Source organism: Pseudorasbora parva, chromosome 20 (assembly GCF_024679245.1).
Source record: "Pseudorasbora parva isolate DD20220531a chromosome 20, ASM2467924v1, whole genome shotgun sequence".
NCBI classification, from domain to species: domain Eukaryota; kingdom Metazoa; phylum Chordata; class Actinopteri; order Cypriniformes; family Gobionidae; genus Pseudorasbora; species Pseudorasbora parva.
In genome coordinates this window covers 32,997,600-33,007,798 of record NC_090191.1, presented here as the reverse complement: position 1 = coordinate 33,007,798, position 10,199 = coordinate 32,997,600, and the positions used below count along the sequence as shown (strand labels likewise).

The following is a 10,199-nucleotide window of genomic DNA, read 5'->3' as shown; positions in this document are numbered from 1 at the left end:
CTTTTTTTATTTGTTGAGTGGGGTGGGAAGCGAAACAGGAGTGGGAATATTTTTGTCTTCAAAATGTAAAAATATTAATGAAAAAAGTAGCAGAATCGGTGCAACTGCAACTTTTTTAATGGGACACTGAAGACTAAAGATTCATTGGGTCTTTTCCATCAGTAATGTGTCTGTTGAGTACCTGAACAAAAAAAGAAGAAAAGAAACAACTGTAAAAAAAAAATGTTTAAGAAAAAAAAAAGAGAAAATAAATCCTGGAAAATGTTAAAACTGTGGAATGTAATATCATTACAAAAATAAAATCTCATTGTTGTGTTTATTTGTATTGTATATTTACCTGTGTTTACTTCCCTTTAGGAGTGTGTGTTTCCAGGCAATTCAAGTCATATTACAAACAATTCAAATAAAATAAAAAAAAATAAAAAAAACACCACAATAACACCATTATATATATATATATATATATATATATATATATATATATATATATATATATATATATATATATATATATATATATATATATATATATTGCATTTAAAAATAGTTATTGGTACACTGTAAAAAAAAATATGATCAATAAGTTATGGCAACATGTGTTTTTACATTGCTTTAACTCATCAAAATAAGATATAACAAGATATAACCACTCAATTTGTTTTTAAGTCAGTTTAAAGTAATTTAAGTTGAAATGACAAACATTCAAGTTGATGGTAGATCATTTTAAGCAGCAACTTTTTATGGTGTAATTTTATAAATACACAATTTTTCCCTGTTAATCTTTTTTTTTTTTCATCATACATTACATTAATTTGACATTTTAAAGCATGTTTATAGGGCAGTCCCAATTAATCAGATCCAAAATAAAAGTTTGTGTTTATATAATATATGTGTGTACTGTGTATAATTGTATATATTTGAATACAAACATGTATATATTTAAGAAATATTTACATTTATGCACTGTATATATATATATATATATATATATATATATATATATATATATATATATATATATATATATATATATATATATATATATATATATATATATATATATATATATATATATGTATGTATGTATGTATGCGTGTGTTTATATATAAACATACACTTCTTTTTAGCTGATATGCATTAACTAATGTTAACAAATGTTACATTTTGTAAAGTGTTAAAAGGTTTAACTAGAGGGGAAAAAAGAGACAAGATGGCAGTCTAGCGAGACATAAAGATCAATAAAGTTCACTTGCTGACATTTAAGGCAAGCAAAACCACCATGGTAACAAATATGATGAGGTTATTATCTGATCAGCTCTGCAAACCACTAAAATGAATCCAGAAAGCCGAGAGAGGAAAGCACAAGGATGAAAAACAGATCAAATGTGAAGGCGGCAATAACTAACAAGCCCTCGTAAAGGATGGCTAAGAACGAACAAAACAAAAACAACTTACCATTTTCATAGAGATGAAAAGCCTGTGTTTGAGGATCAATGAATACTTCATGAATGCGTTTAGAGCGAGTGCACTGCTATGAATAAGCACCCCTGATTAGGATGGACCCGTGTGTTCTCCATCAGGTCCTTGAGACAATGAGTATTGACGGCAGGCGACAAACACGCATTTTAACTAGAGAGCATTTCGATCACTGCTCAGAGACGCCCAGAACAATGCTTCTCAACTGCTGAATGGAGACAAAATGTGTCACCGGCCTAATCTGAAGAGGGGAAACAATGCAAAATGCTAATTATACAATGCAACTAAACACATACAGATAAATAGGTAACTTCAAAATGTGAAGAGAAAACACATCTGAAATGTTTTATGTTGACGCTGAAGTCCAGACAAACCGGGCCCAATGTAAAATATAGGTTCTAAAAGGGAATCAAACATGGCTTCTGCAGGATTTATAAAGAAGTTTGTTTTTTTTAAATAAAGGATTGTTTTTACCTGCAGAAACCCGGTCATTTTTAAAAATTATTATTAGGTTATGGTTTAGATCAACACTATTTCAGTATTATTTGTATACAATTATACACTATATTGCCAAAAGTTTTGGGACATCTGCCTTTACGCACTTGGACTTTAATGAAATCCCATTCTTAACCCATAGGCTTTAATAAGAAGCTGGCCAACCCTTTGCAACTATAACAGCTTCAACTCTTCTGGGAAAAGTTTCCACAAGGTGTAGGGATGTGTTTATGGGAATTTTTGACCATTCTTCTAGAGGAGCATTTGTGAAGTCAGGCACTGATGTTGGATGAGAAGGCCTGGCTCACAGTCTCCGCTCTAATTCATCCCAAAGGTGTTCTATCAGGTTGAAGTCAGGACTCTGTGTAGGCCAGTTAAGTTCGGCGAAATGGAAGTGAGGCTGTATCGCTACAATGCGACCAAACATGGTGTGTGTTATGAAAACCTTGACCTGCTCAGTACCTGCTTTCAGCACATTTCCACCTATAGGAGATATGAAAATGTATATTTTTGCTCATAGCTTATGAATGGTCTCTAGATTCGGTGGAGCATGACGAACCAAACGATGCCCAATGTTCTCATATTGGCCATTTTGAATTGGTCAATAAATGTTATATTTTATAAACACATTGGCATATTGTTGCACAGCTCGGTAAGTATATACACACGCACGTGCACACGTATATAAACAGATATATTTGCTCATGTATATACTGTATATTCTAATGACAGCTGATTCAGGATCACCATTACTGCTCATTTTCCTTGACCTATCAGTGGCATTCAACACCGTGGACCATACCATCCTCCTGGACCGCCTCCACAATACAGTTGGACTATCTGGAGCAGCACTGCAGTGGTTTCAGTCCTACCTTTTTGACAGGACTGAGCGTGTTATATTGGGAGAATGTGAGTCCAGGCTGCTCCCTGTTACATGTGGTGTTCCGCAGGGGTCTGTTCTCGGCCCAATCTTATTCATCCTCTACATGCTTCCTCTCGGTCCTGTCATCAGCAGACATGGACTGTCTTTTCATTGTTATGCTGATGCCTTCACAGCTCCGTCACGACTCACCACATGTCTTGAGGAGATTAAGGCATGGATGGGACATTCCTCCAGCTGAACAAAACTGAGGCACTACTGGTTGGCACCCCTCATCAGATCCACTCCTCTCCTTTATCCCAGCTCATCTTTGACAACCAGGTCATCACTTTCTGCTCCTCAGTCACAAATCTAGGGGTTTGGTTTGACCCACAGCTGACCTTCAATGACCACATTAAGCACATTTGTAAAACTTCCTTTCACCACCTTCGAAACATCTGCAAACTCTGTCCCCTTTTCCAGATGCAGACAAACTTGTCCATGCCTTCGTCTACACCAGGCAGGACTACTGCAATGGACTCTTCAGTGGGATTTCTGGCAGAAATATCCAGATGCTTTCAATACATCCAGAACAGTGCTGCCAGAGTCCTTATGAGAGTCCGCAAATATGATCACATAACTCCCATCCTACACTTATTGCACTGGCTTCTCGTTTCATCCCGGATCGACTACAAAATCCTCCTGCTCACACATAAATGCATCACCGGACATGCACCACCATATCTACAGGAACTCATCACTCTGAAACCCTCCACCCTCAGGTCTACAGAGCCCTGACCAGTTTAAAGCAGAACTCAAGACTTTTCTGTTCAGAAAGGCTTTTATGTGTTGATTGTTTATATTATTCTTTATTTTTACTTTTTATTCATTTTTGTTATTTTTCTCTTTTTCCAATGTTGCATTTTGAGATTCTTCGGAATGAAAAGTGCATTATAAATAAAATCTATTATTATTATTACATATTTTTATAAGTTATGTACTACATTTTTTTTCCTTAAATATATTAAATATCTTTTTTTCTGTCTGTCTGTCTATCATAACACTATAACCGTATATTGTGTTGATCCCTCTTTTGCTGCCAAAACAGCCATGACCCGTCGAGGCATGGACTCCGCTAGAGCCCTGAAGGTGTGCTGCGGTAAAGGTATATAGCTGTATTTCAAGAGTCATTTGGGATTGCGCTGCTGAATAACTTGTGCAAGAGTATTTTAGTCCAGTATTTAATCTGCATATTTCTGATATGACTTAAAAAAGAAAACACAAAAAAGCAGCAGAAAACCCTGTTGAGAACCACTGCCCTAGACTAGAGCGCTTTCAGGTCCTGCCTCACTGAGCTAATTACACCATTAAATAACGCTGTTATACATATGCAAATCATCTTAAGGTGATAGAACGGAAATGAGCCACTCAATCATTCAGTCTCTGCTGTATATATATATATATTGACTCAACCATGCTACGTATGAATGCATTACGTATCTGGGTCATTATGACTGAGGCTCTGGAGAAAACATGCCCAGTCGCTGCAGTTTCAGTATTGCATATTTGTTGGCAGCTTCCACTGCCAATTAGATCAGCACTGCAGTAATTTAGGCAGGAGAGCATGCATGACAGAGTGGCTCTGCTGAGCGTTTGAAAGCAGAGCGCTCGGTAAGCGCGCAGTAGACGTCTAATGCACTCTTGACATTATCTAGGAGGAGCCGCCTCTTTACAGAGATAAAGTTAATTGGGCCGCTCCAAATGTATTTGAAGGCTTTTGCACTGGAGGCTGGTATTGACACCCACTAAAGGGAGCACAAAAAAAAAAGAAGTGAAGTGCCACAAACCTTCTTCCGGACCTGATCTCTCAAAGCAGCAAACGGCGACAATTGCTGACGCAAATGAGGAGGATGTGTCCGAGCACTTGCGGGGCAGAGCGAGAATGTGCGACAGAGCCCATCGCCACCTTTCATCATCTCTCAGATCGCTGGGTGGAAAGAAAGCTAACGGTTGACAGACAAAAACGAGAAAAATCACTTCGACTCAAGCATGGCATTTCCTCTTTTATTTAAGATTTAGTTTTTAATTTTCCTCCAGACCTGTAGAGAGGTACAATTTCCTTCAGCTCTTAATTTTTCTTACATTTTAGCACTGTGTAAAACCCAAAGTTAAACTGTATTGGATTCGTCATTGTCGCCGAGATTTAACTTCTCCATTCCTCTTGAATACTGTCGAACACCGAACGGTCAGCAAGAACCTACACAGCTGATAAAGAATTAAGACCAATAAAAGAAAACTGAGAAGGTAATGGGAGGTAGGGAGTGACAAACAGTGTTAACGGTCCCGGACGAGACCCCTGTGTATTGCCAGAACCTCAGTTGCCCAGTAGAGACGCTGTCCCAGCTTTCCCTTTTATCACTTTTGTGGGGAGAAAAAATAAAACGTGCAAAGATACTGCTACAGACACAAACGGCAATCGCAAAAATAGAATCACCCTCATGAATTTCTCGCTATGGCATAATTTGAAAAGCCCTTTAACCCTGATTAGTTTCTTCACACACCCACCGATCGCAAGCTTTCCACTCTGGGAAGGTTCACGCTACGCATTCACACTTAAAAACGCCATTTCACTCTGACTCTAGATCTATTTCCTAAAACTCTGCACACCTCGCACACCTTCAAGTTTCTTCAGGGAGCATAGTCGGAGCGTAAACACTGATTAGGCCACGTACATCGAGGCAGCTATGAGAAACACCACACGGTGGTGTCCCGTGCGCTACACGAGCCCTGTGCTTCAAAGGGTCGTGTTACCCGGCTCTCGATTCCTCTTAATTTCGCAAAGTGCCGCCCTCTGATACAGAGGTTAACCGCGGTGTTGCGATCTAAAGCGGAAGACCCCCTGACCAACCAGGCAATTTGGTGGATGGGTCAAAGGCAAAGGCTGCATCCATCTACAGCTAAATGCCACATTGAGAGCGGGCAGCACATTTGTGACCCCTAAAATGCATCTCCCTTTTAACAAGGGTGCATAAAGGTAGAACAAAGTTAAAGGCCAAAGATCCTTGGTAAAAGTGCTTTTTGCTTCGCCATCATTATGCCTTTGATCTGTCAGAATAATGCAAGTCAAGTACCCTTTTGATCAAATAAAAATTGAAGCCCTGTTGTGATTTTGGATATCTACTTGATTGCTTTGCGGCATGGCTTTAAGGACTCTCGCAGAAAGTAGCTCTGTTGTGCAGATGGATGAACAGGTGCTGTTCTTTTTGGTTTAGCTTTGAAGGCAGACTCTTATTTCTAAATCAAGACACTTCATTTGATTCTTTCCATTTGGCTCCAATGGAATTTCTGGAAAACACATCATTGATGATGCCTTTCTTTTGAGCACTGGTATGTAGAGTTCAAAAAATGATTACGTTACGCATTACTAAGGAGTTTGATTAGGCCTTACAGCTATTGAAAACCTAATTGTTATGCTTTGCTGCGACAACTGGCTTATGTGACTGTTTGAATTGGGAAAGCTGGAACAGAGCACTAGGGCAACAAGGAAAAAGAAATTCTGAACCGATATAAGAACACAAATCCAGGAAAAGGGACAAAAATGAGCGCAAGATGAAGAGAAAACAATACATAATCTTGTTATTTTGTTAATAGCTTCGTACGGATTCATCTTCTGTGTTTGCCGGTGGTTCTTCGGATGAGCGGAATAGGATTTCACAGTTCCTAATGACGGTCCATGCCGGCACTCTGTAGCAGATCTGTGGAGGCCTGGGCTGAGGCTCTGAAGGCGGTCTGGAACCCTGGGGGAGGTGAGTGGAACTGGGTGGCGGGGTTGGCTGTGGTTGGATAAGGGGTCCAGCCGGCTCTGTGGGGGAACTGGGCTCCAAAGGGGCCGCTGTGTGGGGGCTGAGGGGGCACTGTGGAGCCGGAAGGGACATCCATCTCTGTGAGCGCCTGCAAGGATTTGAGCCAATGTGGAGGATTGTCATCCTGCAGAGAGTCCAGACTGTTGCCTGAGGATGCTGGGATACCTGAAAGGGACAAAGTAATGGGGAGGGGAAAAGGGTCAAAATATTTAATTTGCCAGGATCTTAATTTTTGTATTAACATTGGCTCCATATAGTTTTGCAAAACATTACATTTGAACTTGCTGAAAATGGCATTAGTATAATCAAGTAAAAAGTAACATTTCTTTGAACACAAATATCTATTTTTAATAACAAAATTATTTCATTTCTAAAAACAAATAAGTTTGTAGGGAGCCACACTGCATGATATTTTGCACTCTGAACTAAACTTGCCTTGCTATTATAAAAAGTACTTCAAGCTTGACAAACAGTTGACAATATAATTTTCTTTATGACTTCCAAAACAATCAGCATATTTTCTCAATTTTCCTTTCATCCTGTTAATGAAGCATTTATCTTTATTATGATATAAAGGACACCCTTGATTTTTTTATTTATTCACGCAATGGGTAAAAAATATCAAAATTAATTTTTAATCATGATCACAGTAGTGTATTCCAGTCATTATACATATGAATCACATTTTTTATGTATTTTTGAATAAAAACATTTGGACAAATTAGCATCATTAAATTAATACTGATACAAACAAAGCTCAAAACATAAATCGTGAATATCCACTGATATAAATAACTTTAAACAACTGCATACTGTGCTAAACAGGACTGAGCAACAGTTTGCTTAGTAGGAATCAATTTATCATGTAGGCGACACAGGACATTTTTAAATCATTCGTCATAATGGGATTAATTACATAAGGAAACAGTCCGTTTTTGGTCACTTAAAACACGCTAGCCTGCTGTGAGCTATTAATTCTAAACCCCTGTGGATGATGGATGCTGTAGGCAGCCGCTGAAAGCACCCAGACAACATCCGTGATATCCATACTGATTGCAGCTTCGACCTTAGGGAGCAACAGATACGACGCTGCTATCTCCCTTCAAGCCGGGAGAAAAATGGCAAAAGTTTGCTTGAAGTATTGACTACAAAATTAGCTGCACAATTCAGTTCAATCAAACAACAGATGAAAATGTTGCTTGAACAATAAGAAAGAAGAACACTATAAAAATGTACATTGCATATTTAATCACTTTGTATATTGATTGTTGGCGTTTGTGCAGTATTTTTATCTGTGATATCTGATTTAGTCCACAAGGATGCTTCAGACCGAAAGTGCAGGAGATTGAAGTGATCTGAAACGTGTGCCCTCTTCTGTGGCCCTTAAAATGGCCTTACATCTCTGACATTTTTAGTGAAAAGGTTACAGTATAAATGTTTAAAAGGCCTAAATGCATTATTCATTTTAGCTCCCAAAGGCACAATTTGAACAAGCCCAGTTTTTCCTGAGGTCAGGTAAATTTGTTTTCACATACACGTTTTGTGATTTTCAATCCCGTCAGAATTTGTGGTAACGTAATAGATTATAGATGTTGAATGAATGTGTGTAACTTTTCCTTTGTGAACTGTGAAACAACAGGTGAAAAAGGGAAGGAAATAATAGCTGCGTCAGAAACCGCATAACATGCAAGTAGGTAATACATTTGAATTTGAACTTACTTCACGACATACGTTTTATAAACAGGTGCTGATCATATAATTAGTATATCTTTACAAAGTTGATTTATTTCACAAATTCAATTTAAAAAGTGAAACTTGAATATTCTATTCATTCATTACACACAGACTGATATTTTAAATGTTTTTTTCTTTTCATTTTGATGATTATAACTGACAACTAAAGGCGGGCGTACACGGTGCGATTTTTGCTGTCGTACGAACTCGCAGACGATTTTTTTTTCTCGGGAGAAATCGCGTGGACATCGTGGATGCTCGTATGGTCGCGGCTCGCACCGTGTGAGAGGAAATACGAGACGAGCCGAGCACGTTAAGAGCACCTCCCGACCTTACGATCATTTTTAAACATGTTTAAAAAGTTTGGGGAGTCGGCCCGATTTTTACCAGCATATGGCTGTCCCCTATTGCCAAATCATGCACAAGCACGTCACATAGGCTCAATCTATGACTATTATTAGCTCAGTGGCTGCAAACATACTGCGTTCACACACACACACACTTTTTCTCTCTCACGTGCACTTCTTTCTCCCTCTGGTTGTTTCGGTTAAAAGGAATGGCTACTGTTCTCTGCTTTTCAACAAATCATTTGCACACATTTTTTCTTTATTTTTTGTATCTGAAGCTATAGCAGCAACATTGAAAGCTCCGGTGTCTGTGACACAAAAACTTGTGATCGCGGCCGGCTCGCGGTGCAAACAGTCGTGCCGTGTACCAGCTGATTTGATGCAATGATTAAATGAAATGACTCGTAGCGTCTGCAATATCCCACGACCTTCCGAGTGTCCGAATTCGCACAGTGTTCGCCCGCCATAAGGAAAATCCCAAATTCAGTACCTCAGAAAATTAGGATATATTGTGAAAATATTCAATTTTGAAGACACCTGGTGCCACACTATAATCAGCTAATTAACTCAAAACACCTGCAAAGGCCTTCAAATGGTCTCTAGTTCTGTAGGCTACACAATCATGGTTAAGACTGCTGACTTGACAGTTGTTCAAAAGACAACCATTGACTGCACAAGAGGTTGTCTGTTCACAGAGCTCTGTGTCCAAGCACATTAATAGAGAGGTGAAGGGAAAGAAAAGATGTGTTAGAAAAAAGTGTAGAAACTATAGAGATAACCGCACCCTGGAGAGGAATGTGAAACAAAATCCATTCAAAAATTTGGGGGAGATTCACAAAGAGTGGACAGCAGCTGGAGTCAGTGCTTCAAGAACCACTACGCACAGACATATGCAAGACATAGGTTTCAGCTGTCGCATTCCTTGTGTCAAGCCCCTCTTGAACAGACAGCGTCAGAAGCGTCTCGCCTGGGCTAAAGTCAAAAAGGACTGAACTGCTGCTGAGTGGTCCAAAGTACACAATTACACAAACAAAGTGGTCCAAAGGAGAGGCACGCAATCCACGTTGCTTGAGGTCCAGTGTAAAGTTTCCACAGATAGTGAGGGTTTGGGGTACATGTCATCTGCTGGTGTTGGTTCACTGTGTTTTCTGAGGTCCAAGGTCAATGTAGCCTTATACCAGCATTTCATGCTTCCTGCTGCTGACCAACTTTATGGAGATGCAGATTTCATTTTCCAACAGGACTTGGCACCTGCACACAGTGTCAAAGCAACCAGTACCTGGTTTTAAGAACATTGTATCCCTGTTCTTAATCCAGCAAACTCGCCTGAGCTTACCTCTATAGAAAATCTATGGGGAATTTGCGGGAAGCAAATTATGAGGAAGATGCGATAGGGAGATGTCGACCCAACAATGCAGAAGAGCT

General features: G+C 39.1%; 1 protein-coding gene across 2 annotated transcripts in view; it reads right to left on the bottom strand.

The window, feature by feature from the left end:
* Window positions 1–4,880: 4,880 nt before the first annotated feature.
* Window positions 4,881–10,199, bottom strand: part of cnot4b (CCR4-NOT transcription complex, subunit 4b) — a 31,545-nt gene continuing 26,226 nt past the window's right edge. For both annotated transcript variants that reach the window (XM_067427577.1, XM_067427579.1), the window contains exon 13: window positions 4,881–6,858. In XM_067427577.1, coding sequence (XP_067283678.1) covers window positions 6,551–6,858 — 308 coding nt within the window. In that variant the 3' untranslated portion in view covers window positions 4,881–6,550. The remainder of the gene's footprint in view (window positions 6,859–10,199) is intronic.